This window comes from Gekko japonicus, unplaced genomic scaffold (genome assembly GCF_001447785.1).
Source record: "Gekko japonicus isolate JY-2015 unplaced genomic scaffold, Gekko_japonicus_V1.1 scaffold336, whole genome shotgun sequence".
Lineage (NCBI taxonomy): Eukaryota > Metazoa > Chordata > Lepidosauria > Squamata > Gekkonidae > Gekko > Gekko japonicus.
Window position 1 is genome coordinate 139,895 of NW_015172014.1, and position 24,860 is coordinate 164,754.

The following is a 24,860-nucleotide window of genomic DNA, read 5'->3' on the forward strand; positions in this document are numbered from 1 at the left end:
TGAGGGGCCCGGCGGTGGACCTGCAAGGCCAGCGGGAGTGCAAGGAAGCCCTGCGAAGGCCCTCCCTGGCCCCAGGCAGGCAGGGGTGGGGAGAGGCAGGGAGGAAGCAACTTACCCTCCCTCTTCTCCTGCCTCCTCCTGGCTGAATGAGGGCCGGAAGTGGGGCAGCCAGAATTAGGGGGCGGGGCTTTGTCATGTGCCCCGCCCCCCGTACCTCACCCGGGGGAACAGCGATCCCCACGATCCCCCCCGAAAGGACCTCTGGATGGGAGGCCACTGAGCAGTTCCCTCTAAGCTGTGCTGGCGTGAGCTGGCGCACAGTTTTTTAGCCTCCGGCTCACACATTTTAGTCTTAGCTCAGGAAGGATGTGGCTCCAGAGCGAAGTGATCTATGCAGCAGCCAAATCGCTTGCTCACAACTTTAATGCCAGGAGCTCACAAAGTAGAATTTTTGCTCAAAGGACTCCACAGCTTAGAGGGAGCATGGCTTTGGGCCACTACCATGTCCTGTGGCAGTGAGTTCCACTGTGGGAATTGGTGGTTTCTCCGATTCACTTAGAAACCAGCCTGATATGATGGCCTGAAGGCTATCCTTGGGGCAGAAGAATGGGGAAGGGAAGCTCATGTTCTCCCAGCTTCCTTTCCCCATACCCTTTATCGAAGGTCTCCTACTGTCATGCTGGCTGCCTCGGATATTCTGAGTTTGCCCAAGACACAGGGGGCACGTGAACACACAAACCACAGTGCTGTCCCTGCCAGTGTTCCCTCTAAGCCGAGTTAGGGTGAGCGAGCTCACAGTTTTTTAGCCTCTGGCTCACACGTTTTCATCTTAGCTCAGGAAGGATGGGGCACCAGTGCAAACTAAATTCTGCAGCAGCCAAATGGCTCGCTCACAACTTTAATCCTAGTAGCTCACAGAGTAGAATCTTTGCTCAGAAGACCCCACAGCTCAGAGGGAGCATTGGTCTCTGGCAGTGGCAACGGAGGCTGCAGCCTGCCCTGGTCTCATTTGCACTGTGGCACTTCAGAAAAACTGTTCACTTGCCCCAAATCCCCTTGCGCATCCTTTGCTGGGGATCCAGATCTGTGGAGACTGACAACCCTCTATGGGACGTCGTTGGAGTCTTCTGTATTCGCGGGCTTGGATCCCTCGTGGCAAAAAGGCAAGCAAAACGTTTCCCAACACACTGTCCCCACGGGGCCTTTAAGCCCCTATTTTCCCTGCTGTGTCCCATTAACGCCAACATTCCTCTCCCCCTCCCCTCCAAACAGGAGAAAGTGGAGTCCATCAGCTATCTCAGCATGGTGTCCGTCTTTGGCTTCGTGGCCTTCTTCGAGATCGGGCCGGGGCCCATCCCGTGGTTCATCGTGGCCGAGCTCTTCAGCCAGGGGCCCCGCCCGGCCGCCATGGCCGTGGCCGGGTTCGCCAACTGGACTTGCAACTTCATCATCGGCATGAGCTTCCCGTCGATTGCTGTACGTATCCCTGACTGGCGTGGGAGCGGGGAGGCCGGGTGCGCGTGCAGGAATGTGTATTGGTGCCCTGGAGCGGAGCAGCCTGCGTGCCTCCTGGAACGGACTGCGATACCCAACATGGAAGTTGGAGAAACTCACTCAATAGGGCTTTTTTTCTTTTCTTTTTTTTTTAAAGCAAGTTGTTGGTTTTGTCCTTGAGAGCCCTACATGGCTCTGCACTGGGGTATCTGAATTTTACCTGCACAGAATTAAGTGCGTGGACTCTAATCTGGGAGAGCCGGGTTTGATTCCCCACTCCTCTACTTGCAGCTGCTGGATGACCTTGGGCAAGCCATAGTTCTGTCAGAGCTGTCCTTGAAAGAGCAGTTTCTGTCAGAGCTCTCTCAGCCCCACCTACCTCACAGAGTGTCTGTTGTGGGGAGAGGAAGGGAAGGGAAAGGAGTTTGTCAGCCGCTCTGAGACTCCGAGTGAAGGATGGGGTATAAATCCAATCTCCTCCTCTTCTTCTTTTTCTTCTTCTTCCTCCTCCTCCTCTTCTTCTTCTTCCTCCTCCTCCTCTTCCTCTTCTTCTGACTGGGAAATAGAGTTGCCAACTCCAGTTTGGGAAATTCCTGGAAATTTGGGGGTTTTTTGGATCCTCGGGGAGGGTGGGCCTTGGAGAAGGGAGGGACCTCAGCAGGGCGTAATGCCCTGGACCCCTCCCTCCAAAGCAGCCCCTTTCCCCAGACGAACGGGTCTCTAAAGCCTGGAGATTCATCGCAATTCCAGGAGATCTCCCGGCCTCACCTGCAGGTTGGTAACCCCTACCAGACAACCACAGCAGAAAGTTTTAACTGCGGAGTTCGTTCTGAACACTTCCCTAAACGTCTGCAAACAGATGTTCGAATATAAATCTTTGCTGCTGATTAACGTCTTTCCAAATTTTCCCCGGACGCTGATCTTGATTCAGGCGTCTCCTTGCTTTGCTTGCTGAAAAAGGGGACGTGGCTCGGTGGCAGAGCCTCTGTTTGGCACGCAAAAGGTCCCCGGATCAATCCCCGGCGTCTCCAGTTAAGCATCAGGCAGGAGGTGATGGGGAAGACCTCCGCCTGAGAACCTGGAGAGCTGCTGCCGGTTTGAGCAGATAATGCTGACTTGGACGGACCGAAAGGTCTGACTCAGTAGACGGCAGCTTCAAAAGGTCTCAGTAGATGGCAGCTTTGTGTGTTCAGAGGGGACCAGCCTGAAGGCCAAGCGGCGAAACGGTTCTGAGCTGAGGGTCTAGCAGGTCCTTCCATGAAACTGTTTTAATTAGCTGGCAAATGAGTCGGGGTGTGTGTGCGTGCGTGCATACGTGCGTGTGTAGGGACGACGGGCAGCCTCTGGCAGGCAGCCAGATCACTCGGGGCTCGTTTCCCAGCCAGTTTTCTTCCAGGGACAAGGTGGCTCGGGTGACCAGGTTGCCAACTGCAGCTTGGGAGATTCCTGGAGATCTGGGGAGGAGAGGGTTTGAGGAGGGGAGTAGAATTCTACTTCGGTGGAGTAGAATGCCATAGAGTCCACCCTCCAAAAGTGCTGTTTTTCTCCAGGGAAATTGAGCTCCGTCGTCTGGACTGGAGATCAGTTGTCATTTTGGCAGATCTCCAGGCCGCACCTGGAGGCTGCCAGACTTACTTCGGGGATAGCAGGAAGAGGGTGAAACAGACAAAACTGGGAGCATGAGTTTCCCAAGAGGGAGGGGAAGCTCCCTATTGTCTCTTGTGGCCAGTTCTAAGCATTTGGGTGCTGGTGGTGGAGGGGGCCAATTCCCTCCTCCTGCTGTTAACTAACACAGAACACAACCCACCAGGTATTCTCACACTCAGGGCTATTTTGGGGCAGGAACGCACAGGAACGGAGTCCCGGCTGGCTCCCAAGTTGGCCACGCCCAGCAGGAACACATTAGCATAACAGGCCACACCCAGCAGTAGAAAGTCATTAGAATTGGCTACATAAGGGGTGTGTGGCCTAACATGCAAAGCAGTTCCTGCAACAAAAAAAAGCCCTTGGTTTTGACAACAAACAAGGTAAACAGAATAAGAAGCAAAAGGTGGGTGTGGCTGGATGACCACCCTTCTGGCAACATGGGGGTGTGGCCTAATATGCTGATGAGTTCCTGCTGCTGGGTGTGGCCTATTATGCTAATGAGTTCCTGCTGGACTTTTTCTACAAAAAAGCCCTGCTCAAACTAGGTTGTGCAAGAACAGGAAGGAAGGCAATTTTCCCAAATAAGCCCCATTGAAACCAAGAGGAGACCCCCCCAAAACACTGCTTTTTGCACATCTCCACTGCAGCAGGGCTTGCACAAGGGAATGTCCCATTGGATCATTCCCCGTGGGACAGATCTGCATCTCTTGCTGCCACCCTTCGCGGCACCCCAGCCAGCGTGGCGCAGTGGCTAAAGCATCAGACAAAGATCTGGGAAACCCACATTCAAATCCTCATTCTGTCATGGAAGCTCACTGGGTGACCTCGGGCCAACCACACACTCTCACCATAGCCTCCCTCACAGGGTTGTTGTGAAGATAAAACAGAGGCAAGGAGGGCTATGTAAGCAGGGAGATGGGTGAGGCGGAAATGAAGTAAACGGGTGAGGCGGAAATGAAGTAAATCAATCTGCCATTGGAGGAAGTCGCTTCTGGGGACTTGGCGCCTTTGCCCTGGTTCACCTTTTCTTTCTTTCCTTCCCGCAGGACCGGTGTGGCCCCTACGTCTTCCTCATCTTCGCCGTTCTCCTCCTGGTCTTCTTGGGCTTCACCTACCTCAAGGTGCCTGAGACGCGCGGGCGCACCTTCGATCAGATCGCCGCCGGATTCCGACGCACCCCGTCCTTGCTGGACCACGAGGTCAAGCCGTACACAGAGCTGGACGAACTAAGCCCGGGGAACCACGACTGAGTCACAGGACTGGCGGGAGCTGCCCACCAAAGGACGCAGGAGGGAATGTGGGGTCAGGGGAGGTGGGGAGGAGCCGTCTAGCACTTTATGATCTCGCAAGACTTAGAGTCTAACACGCAGGCAGAGTTGAACCTCTCTCTTTAGGTCATTAGGTTTTTTTTAGACTTGATGCATTTTAATTTCTTGTATTTTTTTTAAAGAAATTAATTTAATAAAACAGGGCTGCCAAGTTTATTATTTTGGGGGGTTTGCGTAGGAGCTATCAGTCCCTTCCCACCTTTCAGCAGTGTTTTGGCTTTGAGGCGTTCCAAGAAGACACACGTTTTATTGCTGCAAAGGAGGTACTGGTGGGGGACTCACAGAGCGCGCGTGCCTTTGGCCACCATTTTTCCCATCAGGGACTCTGTTTGCCTTGGGAGCAAAGACCAAGGATGCTGAGAAATGCAGGATGTGGAAAGGGGTCATTATGAGGAGAGATCTTCTGATTTATACATGAATGTTAATTTTATGGAACCAGGGTTGATCCCTTCCGCCTTGTAATCAGTGGAGGGCTCAGCCTTGGAATATGGAAAGTCATCAAGAAGAGTGTTCCGGAGCCTGCACTGAGTACAACTCACACACTGGGGCTTTGGTGCCAGGGCTCCTGGGCTGGAACCTGAGTCTCTTTTGCTCTAGAAATGAAGCACTGGAAGAATAATCCAGATGAGCAATGCGAACTTCTTATAACACCGAACTCTGGAGCCTGAAGAACCACAAGCTGTTTTTGCACCTAAGTGGCACATGGCCGTGTGGTCTCTGCTACGCCTGGCGTGGTTCCCACGTAAGCAATAAAGGGTCACGGAGCACTGTGGTGTTGCTGCCAGTTATGGGTCACTCGTGGCCTGGTGCCTCCCTCCCAGACCGTGTAGTAATCACACTGTGGTTGCCTAGCAGCACGCTGCTTTCCCAGGGTTCTCAGAAGCATAAAACGGAGGAGCGGAGAAGGAGGCACGCCTCCCTAGAAGGGCCGGGAAAAACAGCCTGCTAGGTCAGAGTTTACACAAAACAAAGTTCAGCAACAGTGCAGAGACTAGCAGCGTTTATCCCAGAACAAAGTCTGAGCCCAGTGGCACCTTTACGACCAACAAAGTTTTATTCAAGGTGTAAGCTTTCACGCACTGGACTCAAACGTTGGGCTGCTGCTTCAGACCGAGAGGGCGACCCTCTTGAATCTATGAACATTTAATGCAGTGAGACAGAGACTCGCTTCTTCAAAGGCAACATGTGTGTTCAGTGCCATGAAGTTGCTTCTGACTTCTGACGACCCCATGAATTAACATTCTCCAAAACACCCTCTCATTCACAGTCTTGCAAGCTGAGGGCCGTGGCTTCCTTTTATTGATAGCCTGGTCAGCTGTGTTGGTCTGGAGCAGTAGAACAGGTTTAGAGTCACAGAATCATAGGGTGTTAGAGTTGGAAGGGACCTTGCAGGTCATCTAGTCCAACCCCCTGGACTCTGCAGGAGCGTAGCCGAAAGATAGCCCTACAACATACCCGGAAGATGGTCGTCCAGCCTCCACTTAAAAACATCCAGCAAAGGAGCATCCACCACCTCCCAAGGCAGTCTGTTCCACTGCTCAACCACTCTTAGGAAGTTTCTCCTGACATTTAGCCGGTATCGACTCCCTTGTAATTTCCACCCGTTAGATCTAGTCTTGCAATCCGGAGCAAGAGAGAATAGATCTGCTCCATCTTCTACATGAGTCCAGGGGAACCTTTAAGACCAACAAAAGTTTATTCAAGGTGTGAGCTTTCGTGTGCTTGCGCACACGAAAGCTCACACCTTGAATAAACTTTTGTTGGTCTTAAAGGTCTGTGGGGTCTTCTTCTCTTGAGAGCCAGTTTGGTGTAGTGGTTAAGTGCGCGGACTCTAATCTGGGAGAACCGGGTTTGATTCCCCACTCCTCCAATTGCACCTGCTGATGTGACCCTGGGTCAGTCACAAGCTCTGGCACAGCTGTCCTTGGAAAAGAGCAGTTTGTGTCAGAGCTCTCTCAGCCCCACCCACCTCACAGGGTGTCTGTTGTGGGGAGGGGAAGGGAAAGGAGTTTGTAAGCCGCTGTGAGACTCCAAGTGAAGGGCGGGGTATAAATCCAGTCTCCTTCTCCTCCTCCTCTTCTTGCTGCCTTCAACTTCAACCTAGTGTTATTGTCATTTTTCAGGGACTCTTTGTCTTCTCAGAATGTGACCAAAGTATGATCGCCTCGGTTTATTTTAGCTTCTAGGGGGAGTTCAGGCTCGATTTAATCTAGAGCCCACTGATGTGTCTTTTTGGCATTCCATGGTATCTGTAAAAGAAATGCAATCAGAGAAATGAACCAGTCAACCTCAGTTTTACAGGAAATTAGAGAAAGGGAAAGGTAGAGCAGAGAGAGGACTAATGGATCAGGTTAGATTCTGTGTGTGCGGGGACTTTTAGCTGCATCGATAGTATAATGGATTACCTCTGACCTCTCCCACAAACCATTAAACTACCCCAGTGGTTCATGTTAGAGAATCTAACCAGATTACCCTAGGCCTCTCTCTGCTTAGTTCCTCCAGTCCCTTCTGTAATTTTTCTTTAAAACTGCGTAAGGGCTTTATTTCTCCCATTGTGTCTGAACTAGTAAATTCTGGCTCATGGAAGTCTTTATTTACAAAATTTACATCCCGCCTTTCTGCTCTTACATTTTGGTTTTGTGACAATAAACTAACATGCCGGTTACCCGACTAGAACGATCGCAGAAGGCACAACATTTCAACACATCGGAAGCCCAAATTCCAGCTCCCCCCCTTCCAGAAGCCACCACGTCTGAAGTGTATGATAGGATGGTCTGTCCATAGGGTTGCCAGTCTTCAGGTAGAAGCTGGAGATCCCCTGGAATTCTATCAGTTCCCCTGGTGGAAATTATTGTTTTGGAGGGTGGACTCTGTGGAAACCCTATGAATTAATGACCTCCAAAATGTCCTGCTCAGGTCTTGGAAACTGAGGGCCATGGCTTCTTCGCTTCCTTCCGAGAGCCAGTTTGGTGTAGTGGTTAAGTGTACAGACTCTAATCTGGGAGAACTGGGTTTGATTGTCCACTCCTCCACTTGCAGCTGCTGGTGTGACCTTGGGCAAGCCATAGTTCTGACACAGCTGTTCTTGAAAAAGAGCAGTTTCTATCAGAGCTCTCTCAGCCCCACCTACCTCACACAGGGTGTCTGTTGTGGGGAGGGGAAGGGAAAGGAGATTTGTAAACCACTCTGAGACTCCTTTGGGTAGAGAAGGGCGGGGTATAAATCCAATCTTTTCCTGCTACCTTCAACTTGGACTTAGCATAATTGTCTTTTCCAGTGACTCTCACCTTCTCATAATGCGACCAAAGTACAACAGCCTCAGTTCAGTCTTGTAAGTTTCTAGGGAGAGTTTGGGCCTGATTTGACCTAGACCCCAAATCAAGCCTGAACTCTTCCTAGAAGCTAAAATGGTTCACACTACCTGTTGAAATGCAGTTTAGCTAACCAGGATCCTACTCTTGGGAAGACACACCCTGAGATGTGAGCACTCAAATATATATATTCTAATGCAATTCATCCTTATTACTTCACAATTTTGATCCCCTTACTTGAATTTCAGAACTTTTGCCCGGGGAGTTTCAGGGATTGATTTTTATTCCAATCACCTTTTTTGTTTAAAAAAAAGGGCAGGCCTGTAAAGCCAAGGAACAAGGGTGCACCTGTGCCCCCCAAAAAACAACTTTGAAGAACTGCAGCAGGAAACACGTGCAGAAGCTACTTTTCAAGTGTTCTTTTCAAGTCTCCCCACAACCCAGAGGGTGCTCAGTTAGGGCTGCCAACTCCTATGGGCAATTTCCAGAGATTTGGGGGAGAGAGACCTTAGCAGGGCATAATGCCATCTTTTCCACACCATCCAAAGCAGCCATTTTCTCTAGGAGAGTTCGCCTCTGTTGTCTGGAGACCAGCGTGATTCTGGGAACCACTTCGAGCTGAAACATGGCCTCACTTGTACATGGAGGAAGATACTAGTTTTAAGATTAAGGGCATGTTTATGTTTGTATTTCCAAAGAGGAACACACAGTGTAGGTATACAAGGGAATAGTAATCTGTGTGAAAAAGATGCTAACCCTAGTTCAATAATAACCAAAGTATTGATAATTATGATGTAAAGCCTTGAGTTCAATAATAACCAAAGTATTGATAATTATGGAAGTGTGATGTAAACCCTTGAGCTTCTCCTGAGATGTGCTGTCGATAATAGCCTGTTTATGAGATGTGTATTCCGTAACTCACAAGAGTGCATATAACCTATTTGAAGATATATTGTTTCAGTTACTGAGGAAGTTCTTCAAAATGGAGTCCTTAATATTCGGATTCTTCGTATACTATTCTTCATACATCTTCACCTCAAGAGGAAACTTTTCTACATCAATACTTTCCCACACAGATTACTATTCCCTTGTATGTTTCATTTCCAGCAGGAAAATTTACTTGTAAGTAAAGAACAGGGTACTTGTCAAGATTCCTCAGTCCAATGGATTCTTGGTACAGGAAGGCAAAGCACAAATTTATAAAACCCCTGGGTGTGTGTCCACACAACTCACCAGTTTTGGTATCTACCACCAGCCCCTTGAACTACCCACACAGCCAGAAGCTAAGGGGCAAACTTGTAGCCTCCCTGGGATTAATCAAGTCAGCCCTGCAAGGTAGACCACTTGCAGCATGAGTTTCCACAACAGTGAACCTGGTAGGCGGACTCTTCAGGTCTAAGGTACTGGAATGGAATTGAAGCCCCTGAACACCAGATATAATCAAAAGATATTTATTCAAGGGTGCAATAATATTTCAAAAAGAACATTAGCAGTGAGGATTAAAACAAGAACTACATTTAAAAGACTAGCTGACACAGTAATGCAGGAATTCTAAATTACCAGGTGTTACCCTATTGAGTTGAAACCAGACAGCAGTCCAAACCTCTCCGTCCAGAGAGCCATTCGCCAGGCCAAGGCCCGGTCCCTTCCAAGGCTAGCTCATTGCCCTCATTATAGCTGCATGCACTACAACAAAGACCACAATGACTATTTGTTTTTAGGCCTAAAATCTGAGTAGGCAGGGGCCCTTCTGACCAAAGATCAGACTTCTGTGCCACAGCCTCCTTTGAATTATTGTGAAGGAAAGGATGCATAATCCCCCATTCCCTCCAGTCACCAGGAGGGAAAAGTTCCATGGTGGCCCCAGATCTCGACCTGATGCTTCCCTTCCTCCCAAACAGAGCACTTAATCCTTCAGTAACAGCCACCATATGGAGCTGCGGTGGCTCAAGTGGTTAAGACGCTGCAGGCTGTGGAAGGTCAGTAGTTCAGCAGTTCGAGACCCAGGGGTGCCGCATGACGGAGTGAGCTCCCGTCTCTAGTTCCAGCTCCTGCCAACCTAGCAGTTCCAAAGCAAGAAATTGCAAGTAGATAAATAGGTACCGCTTCAGTGGGAAGGTAACAGCGTTCCGTGCGCCTAACTTAGAAGTCCTTATTTGGAGCTGCCTGCTGTTTGTTCAGAAACATGTGGCTCAGGTTCAAGACGATGTCCAAACTGAAGTGAGTCTCTCTCCCCCCCTCCTGTCTTGGGTTTAAACAACCTGTCTTTGTCCCTCACCTCCCTTGCGAAGACCTTACTTGTCCCTTCCTTCCCCAAAGGGAGAGTTTCACTCCATCACTTTTGTCTTCTCTGCCTGATGGCTCCAGGGGCGACTGTGTGACCCTGGGCTGCCTTTGTTTTCCTGGCAGGGTCCATCTGTGTTTCGATAGCAGTGCTCTGCTCTTGTGATTCATACCTCCACTTGTATTTCACTGGTGTACCTGTGTCCAACTGCAAAAGGACCATTTCTCTCTGGCCCCGAGATAAACGGAGACCCCAGATTAATACAACCATGAATTCTGGGGTGAAAGGCATTTCCTCACACCCCGCATAACTGAGTTACTCTATGAAGGGAGGGCCAATCTTCCTTTCAGCTCAAGCTGAATTTTTGCCAATATAGAGGTATATAGAAGAAATAACCAATCAACTGACTTACAGCAGAAGGCTGCTGCTCTTGTCCAAAATTTGTGGGCAGTTTTATTGTATAGTGGAGGAACATGCCCACTAACAGATCGACAGGAGGCCATAAATGCCCAAGGGACAGGCAATCTCACTGCCCACCTTAAATTCAATACACCTCCCAAGTCACCTAGCAGCTTCTTTCAAGGAGAAGTATACAAGCTGTACCTGCCTTCCCCCCCCCAGTCCACCTGAGGTAACTTTTTACCCCTCTGCCCCAGGTATGCATCACTAGCCTAACAGCCCCCTCACATTTTAAGACTCGTTTCAAATCTTCGACATTCACCGTAACCAAGGTGCACACATACTTACACACCACTTAGTCCCTTAAAAAAACACTCAAGAGTCAAATCTGTGCAAATTCTTTTACTGACGCCCAAACTGCACAGGGTGGTCTTCAAAAATGGGGGGAGAAAAAATTAACTGAAGATTCAACAGCCAGTCTCTTCTCAAACTGGCAAAGCTGCGGGAGGGGAAAGAGAAGCCCCTCGGAAGGTTTTTAAATGAAAGCAAGTTTCCTTTTTGGTCACGTTTCCCCCTCACGTTCCTCAGGTTTAACTTTTTTTTTTTACATTCAGGGCTTCAACAGCAGCAAAGGGGGACTGGTGAAGTTTGGGGTCTCTTCAAGTGCAGGATGAGGTAACTTGGGTTGCAGGCACATTGTGGACACCTGTGAGAGGGAAAAGGCGGTCAGACACCAACAGCGAGGCAGAGAGCCACAGCCACCTGTGGGCTACACACGGTCAGACACCAACAGCGAGGCAGAGAGCGACAGCCACCTGTGGGCTACACACACCCTAAGTAGGCCCTTATTGATGCCTTATGTTAACAGTTTAGAGAATCCCAATTATAGGAGGGCTTTCACTCCATGATATGATATGCTGCCTACAGGAAGGCAAATATAAGACGACACCTTTAGAAGAATGCACTATGCCCATGGGGGGATGGGAGTGTGGAGACATTAAGCCATGTAATTTTTCACTGTAAAATCTATAAACAGATTCAGGAGGCATTGCTAGTACCAGTAATTTCTAGTTTCCCAGGGAAAGATCAAAAAAGTCTCCTTGAGAAAATGTTCGCTGATGGAAACAGAGATGTCACCTTCAAAATTGCTAAGTGTGGTTGGCTGGCAATTAAGCGGAGGAAAATATGGATAAGTCATGCTAGCTGAAGTAATGTAAGTTATATCACCTAATATTTTAGGTTATTACTGGTTTATTTATGTATTTTACAAATATTATATTCCTGTATAGGGAACAGAAATGTCTTAAGTCAGGGTTTTACTTCTTTTACTGTGTACTGGTCAATGACTGTAATAAATTTACTTACTTACCCCCCCGCCACTGTGACCTAAGGTGGGGGGAGGCTGTCTCAGGCCAGCGAGATGGGGCATGGTTACACCACAGGGAAGATGCATTTTAATGCCCACCGATCCCCACCAGAACCCCTTGGCATGGTTCTTTACGATGACAGACAGGGAGTCAAACTGAGCTTTAGACAAGAACTATTAAGGCTGCAGTTGTGACATTATCATAAAGGACAAATCAAGCGTGTCATCGTGCCAAGACTCACAGGCTCCTCTTGGCCTTTAGCCACTCCCTGGCTTCTCCTGCCTCTGGGCAGCATTTAATAATTGCTTTGCAGCTCCCTTGCCCTTGGGTGGAGAGGCTGATCGCCAGCGGCAAGACCCAGAAGCTCCCTTGCCCTTGGGTGGAGAGGCTGATCTCCAATCTTCCAAGCGATCTTCCCTTGTTTCATTTTAAATCACCTTGTCAATGAAGCCGCCATAAAGGAGAAGAAATTGTGAAGGACAAATGTCTCCAAACAGCAAAGTGGAGCAATGCTTGAGGAGAATTACGAAACCCCCAGACCACTTCTGATCAAGGAGAAATCTACCAAGGTACACCAGTAGACAGCCCTTCCTTTATTCCTTTTAAGAAGCCTACCCCACCCCCCCCTGCCCCTCTGGGAGATGCTTCCCAACTTCTCCCTCCCTCCCCGGACTCGGGACTTCCAGCACGGGGCTTCCTTACCAGATCACAGCTCTTGGCATCCCCTCACCGTGTGCAGATTCATCATGCCAGTAGGGCTGGGGCAAGCTCTCCCCCAGGTTCAGGTGTTGAAGTCTGCAAATATAGATATTTGTCTTGCCAAGTCCAAAAATGCAACCTCCCCACCAGGTAGTCTTTGCAGGGCTGGGCAGAGGGGCCAACCTCATGGCTGCCTCTGAGAAACTCAAGAGGACCTCTGGTGGCCAACAGAGAGACAACAGGGCCCTGGGAAGTCCACGCCAGATTCTAGCCAGAAGCCAGGAGGGGGGGGGGGCACACAGTCCAAGAACAGACGTGCATGACACCCACAGTAAACGGTATCCCACCACTTGAGCAAGGACACTTCTTTCGCTCCCACAAATTAACCGGTCCATCAGCAGCCCAGTGTGAAAGGCTCTGAATTACCGGCCGAGCCCTCACTCACATCCACAAGCTGTTGCTGGATCTCCGGCAGCGGCTGGGAGGGACTCTCCTGGGCCGGGGAAGCCGGCTTGCTGGCTTCCACCACCGCCTCCTGAGCCATCACGGGAGTGCTGGTCGCAGGGGTGTCTCCGCCAGCAGCAGCTGAGCTTAGAGCAGGTTGCTCTTTAAGAGTCGAGGTAGCCTATGGCACAACAAAAGAGGATTATGTTTCCAGGCAGGCATCTCCATCCAGCATGCCTTTTTACGCTCAGTGTGAGAGCACGCATGAGGACACACGGTATGTACGGTGGTAAGCCAATCCCTCCGGAAGACTTCCTTCCTCAAAGCAGTGACTGAAGGCTCATTCCTCGTTTAAGGCCACCCAAGAGGCGCCCAGGATACCCTGCTGACCTCAGACACATGGTTATTATTATGTATTTATCTATTAGTATCAATTTTTAGACTAACCTCCCCCCTGTGGAACAGGGCTCAGGGTGGTTTACATCAAAAAGCTTTACATAATTATATCTAAAAGTTAAAATAATCAAATACAGCATAAATACCAATAAGATGGCGATGGTACTGCCAAAGTGTGCCACTGCCTAATTGGGGGGGGGGGGAGGCAGGGGAAACGGGAGTGCCAGACCGATGGAAAACCATCGCTGTCCTCAACCAACCAAACGCCTGGTGGACCATCTCTAAGTTGCATGCCCTGCAGAACTGCTTTACGTCCCGCAGGGCACGGATGTCACTCGGCAGACAGTTCCACCAGGTTGGGGGCCAGGGCAGAAAACGCCCTGGTTGAGGACAGCCGGATGTCTCTTGGTTAAAAGTTCAGATAAGTGGAAAATTAGAGAGGGCGGCCAGCCATTTTTATCTCCAGTTTAGACAATATTAACCCATCCTTGAAGAACACATTGATTTCTAGATCTTTTTTCAAGACCAAGGCAGGAGGGTGTTCGTGGGGTTCTGTGGGCAGGCTTCCTCCAGTTCTGAGATGCCGCTTCTGTTTAAGGTTTCAGGGGACTGGGGTATGGAACGGTTTCTTCCTTAGCTCGGCGGAATTACATTTAGAAGGGTTACTGTACCCCAAGTCTCCTAACAAGCAGGGAGCACATCGATGCTTACAGCTTTCAGAACCAGAAGTGTGCTGTTTCAGAGAAGCACAAAACTAGATTGGAAGTTCCATGCTCCCCCCCCCGCCCAAGGCGGCTTGAAGCGGCCCTCTTTCAATCTCACCTCTGTTGCTGACTGGCGAGTTGAAGCCGTCTGCTGGCGTCTGCGCTGGAAGTAAGGCCGATTGCGCTGACGCTGGGGCTCAGGACGGATGCCGTCGGCCGGGGCTTGTGCTGCTTTGGTCTCACCATCTCCCCCCTCGGTGGTGGGCTGTTGCGGTGGGCGGGGGCGGAAAGGCCTGGATGAACAAGAGGCCAGAGGAAAAAGCGTCAAGGGCTGGCTAGCTCCTGAACCACCTGGAAAGCTCATGGCATGCTGCGAAAGGGATAAGCTCCACTGGTGTGCTGGGTGGCCGCTGCTCCTTCCAGCTCTTCCCTAAATCCCAGTATCCTCCAGTGTTCCCTCTAAGCTGAGTTAGTGTGAGCTAAGTCACAGTTCTTTAGCCTCCGGCTCACACATTTTTGTCTCAGCTCAGGAAGGAGGGCTACAGAGCAAACTAATTTATGCAGCAGCCAAAACTTCTGCTCACAACTTTAATGCCAGTAGCTCGCCAAGTAGATTTTTTGCTCACAAACCAACCCTCTTCCGGAACCACTTAAATGGGAGGAGAGAGACTGAGCACAGGTTCCTTCCAGCACCTGCTCTTGAGAATAGAATATTAGTTTCAGATGGGTAGCCATGTTGGTCTGCAATAGAAGAGGACGATTCAAGTCCAGGACCACATTAGAGACCAGCCAGATTCCCAGGGGGAAAAGCCTCCGAGAGCCAAAGATACCTGACAAAGGGAACTCTGACTCAGGAAAGCTGGAAATCTAACTGGACTTGCAGGTGCTACTGGGTTCGAATCTGTCTCAGAATAATGCTCTTGCCTTTGCCTTCCAGGAATAAAAAGCTTCTTCAGTGGAAAGCAGAGTTGCAACACTGACACACAGAGCCTTTCTGCTTGCTGCTACTCCTCCTTACAGGAAAAGTAGAAAATGCATTTCTGAAGGTCAAAAAAGCCAACATCTAGAGTATCAGACTGGGGAGACGAACATTCAAATTGCACTCAGCCAAGAGACTCACTGGGCTGTCGTGAGCATTAGCACCATGAGTGCCACCTGGAACTTCTCGAGGGAAGGGCAGGACGCAAGTGACAAGAAGCACGCAAGCCCGGAGTTCACCAGCAGATTTACCTGCGGTATCTAGGACGGAAGCGAGGGGCCGGGGCTCTCTCACCAGCCTGGATCTGCTGTTGGGGGTCTCCCTCAGGCTGGGTAGGATCTTTGGGCTCTGTGCTTTCAGTACCCTGAGAAAGAAAAGCACACTGCTTAAAATGATCCAAGTGCAATTACAAAGAGAAACAATCCAAAATTGTGATGAATCCACAATACAAGACACCTCATTTTTCTTGCCAGGCCGCAGCTGATGTATGGTGCCCCTGCAAGGTGTCAAGGCAAGAGATGAGCAGAGGTGGGTTGCCATTGCCTGCCTCTGCATAGCAACCCAGTACTTCCTTGGTGATCTTCCTAACAGAACACTCACCAGGACCGACCCTGCTTAGCTTCTGAGATCTGATGAGTTGGGCTAGACTGGGCCATCCCGGGGAGGGTTACAGCCGGTGTTCCCTCTACGCTGAGGTCATGTGAGCTAGCTCAGTTTTTTAGCCTCCGGCTCACACATTTCTGTCTCGGCTCAGGAAGGAGGGCTCCAGAGCAAGCTAATTTATGCAGTATAGCCAAATCACCTGCTCACAACTTTAATGCCAGGAGCTCACAAAGTAGAATATTTGCTCAGAGGACTTCATCGCTTAGAGGGAGCATCACTTACCGCCTACCAAAGGCCATTTCACACAGAGAACTTACTTCCCTCCAGGAGCCTGCACAAGCCCAATGCTCAGGCACAGTCCGCAAGACCTCACCAAGGGCTCAGTGCAGCAGGGGCTGGAAGGGGCTTGCCCTGGACACTCAGCCCCCCCACCCCGCATCCACTCACGCCTTCACTGAGGACTCACGTCTGTGGGCTGACCCGGCTGCAGCTGGGCCTGAGCCCGAGGCCCCCGCACAAATCTCCGGCGGAAGAAAAAAGGTGGGGGGCGCCTCCTTCGGGGACGCTGCTGTATCACATCGTCCGCTCTTTCCCCCTCGCTGACCGTCTCGGCGGCCACTTCAGTCCGGGCGCCATCCTGGGGTTGCTGGCCCTGCCGGGGCCTGGGGATAAACCGGCGGAAGCGACGGCGGTTGGGGGCGTAGCGGCTGCCCTTCACAGGAACCCCGCCAGGGCCGGTTACGTTGGCCGCCTCAGCACCCTGCAGGAGACCGGGAGGAGTGGGTCAGCTGGAGACACCGTCTTAACAGCCCTTCACAGGCCAGGCCCGCCCCATCGCCCACACTACCTTCTCGCCTTCCACAATATCAAACTCCACCGTTTCGCCATCGCCGACACTTCGGAGAAATTTACGGGGGTTGTTTCGCTTGATAGCAGTCTAGGAGGGAGCAAAGAGATGGCCCGGTGAGCTCTGCAGGAGCAGAAGGACCCCACAAAGGTCCCTCAGCACTGCAGAGCTAGCAAAGACCACTGTTAACTGCCTCACTAGTGTTCCCCCGCACAGCAAAAATGGAAGTTTCACTTTACACAGAATCAGTTTTTCCTGGAAAGTGCAACAAGAACCATGTCTCTTCTTCACAGGCCGTGCATTTACGAACAACAGAACTGCCAGTTAAGTAACCCCACAGACAACTACTTGCCAAATGCCCTTTTGAATGGTTTCTTGGGACAGATGCTGATTTGGCTATTAAATGGGACACCATGCGTGCAAGAGGAGCCATTGCGCAGAGCTTACAGCTGAGCACAAAGAGGTGGATGTGACAGTCTGTCTAGGAAAATAGAACAAAAAATCTGGGGCCACCTTAAAGACTAACATCTATTTCAGTAGGAGCTTCCGTGAGTCACAGCTCACTCCTTCTGGAGGCGAGTCACAAGAGCTCATACTGAAATAAATGTTGTTAGTCTTACAGGTTAACATTCAGAGCTTACAGGTAACATTAACTCAATGACTGAAGTTTCTCACCAGCCTTTCTATGGATGCCCCACTTCACTGTGCCTTGAAAAGCTCTCTGGGGTATCTAATCTAAGGAAGTGCCCAGAAAGAGTCCACACATCTCTGGGTCAAGTTAAGCAGTGCTGTTGCACTTCCTCAAGCTAAGCAGGTGTCTTTATGAATGGCCATTCTCCTTGCCAACCAGAGAGCCTTAAGGTACGCCATGCCCCACACTGGACAGTATCAGTTGCACGATGGCAGGGCAAAAATATTCCTGCCATCAATGCATCCACAAACTCCAGCATGCAAGAGAACCACAAGCCAGGTTCAGGCTTACCAGGTGGCTGAGGCCATGAGAAATGAGCTTGCAAGAGCCATGGCCCTTTTGGCCATCAGGTCACAGCTGACTTCTGGCAACCCGTGGCAGTGTTTTCAAGGCAAGAGATATTTAGAGGTGGTTTGCCATTGCCAGCCTCTGTGCCATGACCCTGCTCAGCTTCTTAAGATCTAGAAGAGACTGGGCAAGCCTGGGCTATCCAGGTCATGGTCCTTACCTGGTGTACAAACACATCCTCCTTGGTATCATTCCTGTAGGGAAAAAGGAAAGAGAGACAGAAAGCTTTGGGCGTTTCCACACTGAAGATTCAGAGTACCAGGCACGCAGATTCATCACACAGAAGTCTGGTTGCACATTCTTACCCCGCTATCAATTGGCCCAGGGAATGCCCTCACTTGACCTGCTTCTCACCTCACTGGGACAACAATCCAGGAAGTCTGTGCTGCAGGACGATTTCTTCCACCTCACCCCTCTAACTCAACACGTATATTTCACATGGCAAACTTAGGAACCTTCTATATCTGCTTTCTACCCCCGATAGCCCTGGAGGCTACTGCTTACATTAGACGGAGGAGTTTACTTTAGCCAAGTCAGAAATTTTAGCAACGGTGAGCAATCTGATGGAAAACATAGAAACCTCTCTTGACAGGGATCGATATAATGAAGAGGTCCCAAACCAGGTCCTCATTTCAACTGAGAACCGCTGACCCACAGCCCTCCCTAAAACTCCCCCTTCCGCCAGAAAGACACGCCCATACACACACACACAAATGAACTTGAACTACGGCTTTCTATTAGCCTATCACATTCCTCTTACAGACAAACACCCTTAGATGGCATCACAACACAAATAAAAAGGACGGATAAGGAGTCCCAAGTCCTCTGCTAGCTTGCTGGGAGGGTTCCAGCCTTGCTCTTTGGCTGTTTGTGTTCTCAACAGCGCCAATCTGCCCAGAAGTCAGAAACAGAGAACATCTAGTTGTATTTGTAGGGGCCCCTGGTCAAGGCATCTATAGAGACCTTTACCTGACCGTTTGGGCATATACCAAGAGGTACAGAAAGTCCATAAAAGTTCACTTGAACCTCATTACTAGAATTACCTTGGGGTGGGGTCACAGAAATAGGTCCGCAGAAAAGAGCTTGGTCAGGTGACCAGCAGCTCCAGTTTCCAGGTAACCTCTGCTCTTCTAATTCAATCACTTCCCTTTAGCAGAAGGCAGGTATTGAGAAAGCAATAGGGCTCTCCGAGTCCAGCATCACTTGAGGCTAAGCAAAATCCATCGCATCTGAGCATGTGCCAAGTGACCTATCCCCACAACTGAGTAACTTCAGCCAATCCTCACATCCGGGATTAAAGGTACAGCCCCTTAATGTCTCTTGCTTTATAAGTTGGCTACTTACCTCAGGGAAGGGATTTGCACAACAGAGTCTTCTCAAGAGCAGGTTACGTTGTACCATTTGAACCAAGGCTTTTCAATGGATAAAATGGGTGGGCGGGTGCCAGCCTGAAGTCACTCAAGAAGGGTCCACACCCAGCCTGGCTCTCAGACACCTCTCACCTGAGAGCCAGGTGCCACTGACCAAGAGTTCCAAAATTTAAAAGGACTCCACACTCTCCAAGCCTTTGGGGAGGAAGACGGGGGATGCTTACCTGTTTATAAATCCATAGCCATTACGGACGTTGAACCATTTCACCGTGCCCTGCACCTGGGTGGCTGCAGCATAATGCCAAGGAAGAGAGAAGACTGATGACGTGGACAGGCAGAGGCAAGCCACCCCATTCGCAGCACACTTCCAAGAGCCCCACCATTCACCTGCAAGACTTGCACATTTTGGTCCAGGTCAAGACCTACTCCCAAGGGCAGTCCCCCTTTGCTTCAGGCCAGGGCCCGCCCGCCCAACTAGCTGGTGCCTCCCTTCCACAGCACTTGCAAGGAGCCAGCACAAAGCTGCGGTTATTGTGCCAGTTCCTCTCTCCCAAAGTCCCGAGAGGGGTACGGATAAAGTTTCTTTCATGAGAGCAACTCTCCTGGTGTCAAATTCCCTCTTCGGACCAGGGCCAGTTGAAGGTATTTGGTCACCCCAAACAAGGTACGCTCATCTTCTCCAGGGCATGTGTTGGCCCCAGACGGGGTAGACCAATACCGCTGCAGCATGGTATCCCAGGGGTTTGGTTTGCCTTAGGCAGTGGTGGCATGGGCCCAGCTGGGACCCACCTCCTTAAGCTATCCCAAGCAACCATGCCTTAGCCCCAACAACTGGCCCTGGGAAAGACAATGGCATAACATACATTGACCTGTTTCAGACTCATTTTGACTGTCAACACTCAGCACCTACTGATCTTGAGGGTCGGGTCAGGCTTCCCAACAAAGCGGCAGGCACACTGCTTCCCCTACGGCTTTTCAAATCACCCCAGGTACCACTCACTTGCCTCTTCGGCCACTAACCCAAGCCTTCAATAGGGAGACAGAATGTACCTGCAGAAGGAAGGCGCAGCCAGGCAGAAGCCACACTCCACAGAGCTGGGCTTGCTTGCCAACCTCCAGGGGGCACCTGGAGCTCTCCTGGAACTCCAACTGACCTTCAGACTGCAAAGATCAATTTCCCGGGAGAAAATGGCCCCTTTGGAGAGTGGATTCTACAGCATTATACTCTGCTGAGGTCCCTCCCCACCCCCTGCCCTCCCCAGGCCCAACCCCCCAAATTTCCAGGTATTTTCCAACCAGGAATTGGCAACCCCACCCAGATCTCTTCCTTCCATATTAACTCGCCACGCCCGCTTGAGGTACCTAAAAAAGTGTATGCCCTCCCCAGTTATTCCAAGTGCAGCACTCAAATGGAGAATGAACATTCTTTCCCCCAAATATTCCACGCCACGTTCCAGTACAGCCCCACCCATCCTGTGACAATATCGGGCAAGGGAAATTGCTTTTTCCTTTTTTTAAAGCTGTGAGAAAAATAATAGAACAAAGCTTGAATCCAGTGGCCCCTTTAAGACCAAAACACACACTTTGCATGCACACGACACACTTTGCATGCACAGAGAAGCTCATACCCAGAATTAAACTTTTGCTGGTCTTAAAGGTGCCAACTGGACTCAAACTTTGTTCTACTGCTTCAGACCAACACGGCGACCTCACCTGAACCTGTGGAAAAAAACAAGTTAGCAATTAAGGTTGCCACCCTCCAGGGGGTGTCTGGAGAACCCCCCCAGAACTGCAACTGATCTCCAGATAACAGAGACGCGTTCCTCTGGAGAAAACAGCTGCCCCGGAGGGTGGCCACCCGCAAGCCCCCCTAGACAGTCCCACCCAGCGTTCCCTCTAAGATGAGTTTGTGTGAGCTAGCTCACAGTTTTTTAGCCTCCGGCTCACACACTTCTGTCTTTGCTTAGGAAGGATGGCTCCAGAGTATACCAATTTATGCCGTAGCCAAATCGCTCGCTCCCAAACTTTAATGCCAATCGCTCACAGAGTAGAATTTTTGCTCACAAGACTCCACAGCTTAGAGGGAACATTGCAGCCAGTGTTCCCTCTAAGCTGTGTTAGTGTGAGCTAGCTCATAGTTTTTTTTTAGCCTCCAGCTCACACATTTCTGTCTTCGCTCAGGAAGGAGGTGGCTCCAGAGCGAACCAATTTCTGCCGTAGCCCAATCGCTGGCTCACAACTTTAATGCCAGCGGCTCACGGAGTAGAATTTTTGCTCACAGGACTCCACAGCTTAGAGGGAGCATTGCAGCCAAGTGTTCTCTCTCAGCTGAGTTGGTATGATGGCTCCAGAGCGAGCTAATTTCTGCCGCAGGCCAATTGCTCGCTCCCGACTTTAATGCCAGAGGCTCACCAAGTAGAATTTTTGCTCACAGGACTCCACAGCTTAGAGGGAGCATTGCAGCCAAGTGTTCCCTCTCAGCTGAGTCAGTGTGAGCCAGCTCACAGTTTTTTCAGCCTCCGGCTCACACATTTCTGTCTTCGCTCAGGAAGGAGGCGGCTCCAGAGCGAGCAGCCCAATCGCTCGCCCCCGACTTTAATGCCAGAGGCTCACCAAGTAGAATTTTTGCTCACAGGACTCCGCAGCTTAGAGGGAGCGTTGCCCCCACCTATATTTATTTATTTATTTAGAAATTGCTATAGAAACTTAATACACCCCCCCACACCCTAAAGGCATGCAGGTTCCCCCCAGGCATGCTCCAACAGGCTCCGCCCCCTCGGCAGAAAACCACGCCCACTCGAGGGCGAGCCCCGCCCCAGCAGGCCCCGCCCCCTCCGCCTGGCAAGCTCGCCCCCCCTCCCCGCGCAGCCTCACCTAGGACGCGCTTGGTCGCCTGGCTCCTGGGCAGGGCGCTGGCCGCCGCTGCTGCCGGCGGGGCGGGCTTGGCCACCCCGGCCGCCGGCTCCCCCCCGGGGCTCTCCGCGGCGCTCCCGCTGCCGGCCCCGCCACCGCTCTCCGCTTCGCTCAGCATCCCCTCCGCCGCCTTCCTCCTCCTCCCGCCCGGCACTCCCGTCCGTCCGTTGGTGCCTCGCGCCCCGGGACACACCCTCGCTCCTCGCGGCGCCAACGCCCAATCAGCAACGGCCACCGCCCCCGCGGCTTCCACTCGCGCCCGACAGCCAATCAGCGCCCGCCCTGCCCTACCGGCCGCCGCCGCCGCTTATATGGAGCCCACGCTCGCCCGGCCACGCCCACGCGGCCCGCGCCCCGCGCTCCCATTGGCCGCCCGCGCCGCTCAGGTGCGCTCGGAGGCGCCCGCGCCCCACGTGGGGGGCGGCAGGTAGGAGGCGCGGGATCGGGCCGGGAAAGGCGGTCGGGACGGGTTGGTTTCCTCGGCGGGACCGGTGAACGTTGTGCGGGTTCTTGGGAGCCCCGAGGGGAGCGCTTCTTCTGCAGGCCAGGCGCACACACGCGCGCGCCCGGGTTTGGGAAGTTGCTGCCGCTTGGGGAGGAGCGGCGGTGCTGACTTCCGAGGAAACCGGGGGAAGGATCGCGCGCCTCTCCAAGTACTTTGGAGACTGCTCGGCCCATTGCAAATTTTTTATTTCCTCCCGGAGGGGTGGTGGAATTTATTGCACCGGCGCACACCGAACAAAGTCCTACCTGATTTATGGCTGCACCGCTACCTGGGGAAAATACGCCGGATCCTTGTGGCTCCCTAAGGACAACCGAAATTGTATTCCAGCAGAAGCTTTGAAGAATTCGAGGCTACTTCTTCTGATGCCGTGAATGGATCCTCACTATGCAAACATTGTCTAAAACTACAGGAGGCTACTCCTCTACAAGGCTTACCTGGGAGAAAGCCCCACCCCTCTAAAAGTGGGACTTACTTGTGACATGCTGGGGCTGTATTGCACACTGCAGATCTGTTCCACCTGTCAGATCAGTTGGGCTCATTGCATTTGCGATTTGGACATTATAATCGTTCTGGCAGGGTTGTTGCAAGGATGACTGGAAGAAAATGTATGTATGCTGCATCAGTGCCTGTTATTTATGAATGTATTCATTGTTGAGGTTGTCAGTGCATTAATACTTTTTTGACACATACCAAACATGTAGGCATTTGAATGTGGTGTAAGATTTTTGCTTTTAAGCTGTATGTTTGTTTCCTAATTTGCTTTGGAGTCTTCAAATGTTATGGTCACTAGTGTTTTACTAGCAATATTTATACGTTGCTTTTCATCTGGATTACAGTCTCATCAAGCTATGCAACACTTCCAATCACACTTAGTGATTAGACTGAACTTTTCAAGTGTTCGCACATTGCACAACCCCTCTAAATCAGCATGATCGCCCCAGGTATGCACCGTGCATGAAGTTTGGCAGTGAAGGCGATTGTAAGCTTCTTTGAGGCTTCTTTGGGCAGAGGAAAGCATTGTGTAAAAACCAACAAGGGGTCCTGCCAATGCTGGAGAGAGAGAGAGAGAAGGCATCCTTCTGGTCCCAAGAAGCTGGGAATGGAGAACGGAAGACTAGAAGCTCCAGACTCCACCTCCCCCCAAGCCTTCCACTGACTTGGGGTGAGCGTTGTTCCGTCTGCAACACAGAGACACTTCTATCCACTTACACTGTATTGGGATATCTAGTACTTATCCACTGCATTTTCACCCCACCATTCTCCCCAATGTGGACCCAAAGTAACTTGCATTTATCTCCTCTCCTCCATTTTATCCTCACAGCAACACTGCAAGGTAGGGTCAGGTTGAGAGTTTGTGACTGGCCCAAGGCCACCCAGCAGGCTTCCAGGGCAGAACGGGGATTCGAACCAGGATTTCCTGGTTCCTAGTCCAGCACTCTAACCACTGCGTTGCACTGGCTCTCATGGATACGAGAGAGCTTGTAGATATGCTGGGAACCCACAGCTATATCTTCCTTGGAACTCTGGACGCTCGCTTTCTTCCCAGGCTGTGCACTCACGCTCCGGCTGCCTTCCTCTAGCTCTGTGTAGTAGATCTGACAGCTGTGTGATTTCTCTGTATCCTCCAGCACAATCTCCTTGGGCTATTTTGCATCCCTGTCCTGTGGCTATGATCCCATACACAGACTTACTTGGGAGCCAGGGCCGACCCGTTATTGTTAAATTTTAGACCGTCGCATCAACGTGGACACCATTCTGGCTGGCCTTGTCCCCTCCTCGCCCCGCACAGGAAGCCTCCCTTGCCGGCGGCTTCTTGCTCTGTCCCTGCCCCTCTTTGCAGCCTCCCAGACGGAAAGAGAAGGAGGCTGGGGCTGGGGGACAGGTGTAGGGGAGGGGAAAGTGCCGCTCGCCCTCTGCCGCCCTCTTTGGAGCTCTTTTTGCAGCCTGGCACAGGCCCCCTCCCCTCAAGTGATCCCGCCCCCTGCATGCATTTGCAGCTCGCCCCCTCGGCCCACCCACTGCAGCTCAGGCGCCCGCCCCCACCCTACACAGCCCCCTCCCCCGAATGTATCCTTGCCGAGTGGGCGAAAAAACCTGGGGCCATCACTGTTGGGAGCAACTCAGTGAACTTGGTGGGACGACTTCTGTGCCAGCTGGGTTAGGGTCAGAGGTCCTGGGAGGAACCTGCATGCCTTTATGGTAGAGGGGTGGATTAAGCAGAAGTCCATCAGTGGCTATTCGCCACAAGGTATAGATAGGAACTCTTGGTCTGGGGCAAGGGATGCTCTGTATTCTTGGTGCTTGGCGGGGGGGGGGCAACAGTGGGAGGGCTTCCAGTGTCCTGGCCCCACTGCTGGACCTCCTGATGACACCTGGGATTTTTGGCCACTGTGTTACATAGAGTGTTGGACTGGATGGGCCACTGGCTTGCTCCAGCATTGGCTTCTCTTATGTTCTTATAGGAACTCTCAGTCTGGAGCAAGTGATGCTCTGTATTCTTGGTGCTTTTGGGGGGGGGGGACACCAGGGGG

The 24,860-nt window shown here is 51.3% G+C and overlaps 2 protein-coding genes across 3 annotated transcripts in view; one reads left to right on the forward strand and one right to left on the reverse strand.

The window, feature by feature from the left end:
* SLC2A4 (solute carrier family 2 (facilitated glucose transporter), member 4) overlaps window positions 1-5,231 on the forward strand; it is a 37,449-nt gene extending 32,218 nt beyond the window's left edge. For both annotated transcript variants that reach the window (XM_015420346.1, XM_015420347.1), the window contains exons 10-11: window positions 1,273-1,476; window positions 4,188-5,231. In XM_015420346.1, coding sequence (XP_015275832.1) covers window positions 1,273-1,476; window positions 4,188-4,391 — 408 coding nt within the window. In that variant the 3' untranslated portion in view covers window positions 4,392-5,231. The remainder of the gene's footprint in view (window positions 1-1,272; window positions 1,477-4,187) is intronic.
* Window positions 5,232-10,879: 5,648 nt separating this feature from the next.
* YBX2 (Y-box binding protein 2) lies at window positions 10,880-21,942 on the reverse strand. The gene is made up of 10 exons (XM_015420302.1): window positions 21,786-21,942; window positions 19,136-19,199; window positions 17,702-17,735; window positions 16,503-16,592; window positions 16,122-16,415; window positions 15,304-15,416; window positions 14,192-14,366; window positions 12,975-13,154; window positions 12,533-12,625; window positions 10,880-11,169 (listed from the first exon to the last, which is right to left on the reverse strand). Exons 1-9 carry the CDS (start codon window positions 21,940-21,942, stop codon window positions 12,575-12,577), a joined length of 1,158 nt encoding a protein of 385 aa, XP_015275788.1. The 3' UTR covers window positions 10,880-11,169; window positions 12,533-12,574.
* Between the last annotated feature and the right edge of the window lie 2,918 nt (window positions 21,943-24,860).

What these genes read in the sequence shown, in the direction of transcription:
- YBX2 (XM_015420302.1), bottom strand. Translation starts at nt 21,942, where the DNA reads ATGCTGAGCGAAGCGGAGAGCGGTGGCGGGGCCGGCAGCGGGAGCGCC. An exon ending in CTCGCCAGTCAGCAACAGAG is followed by an intron (nt 13,155 to 14,191) that starts GTGAGATTGAAA and finishes GTTGTGCCATAG; the next exon opens with GCTACCTCGACTCTTAAAGA. An exon ending in TCCAGCAACAGCTTGTGGAT is followed by an intron (nt 12,626 to 12,974) that starts GTGAGTGAGGGC and finishes CTATATTTGCAG; the next exon opens with ACTTCAACACCTGAACCTGG.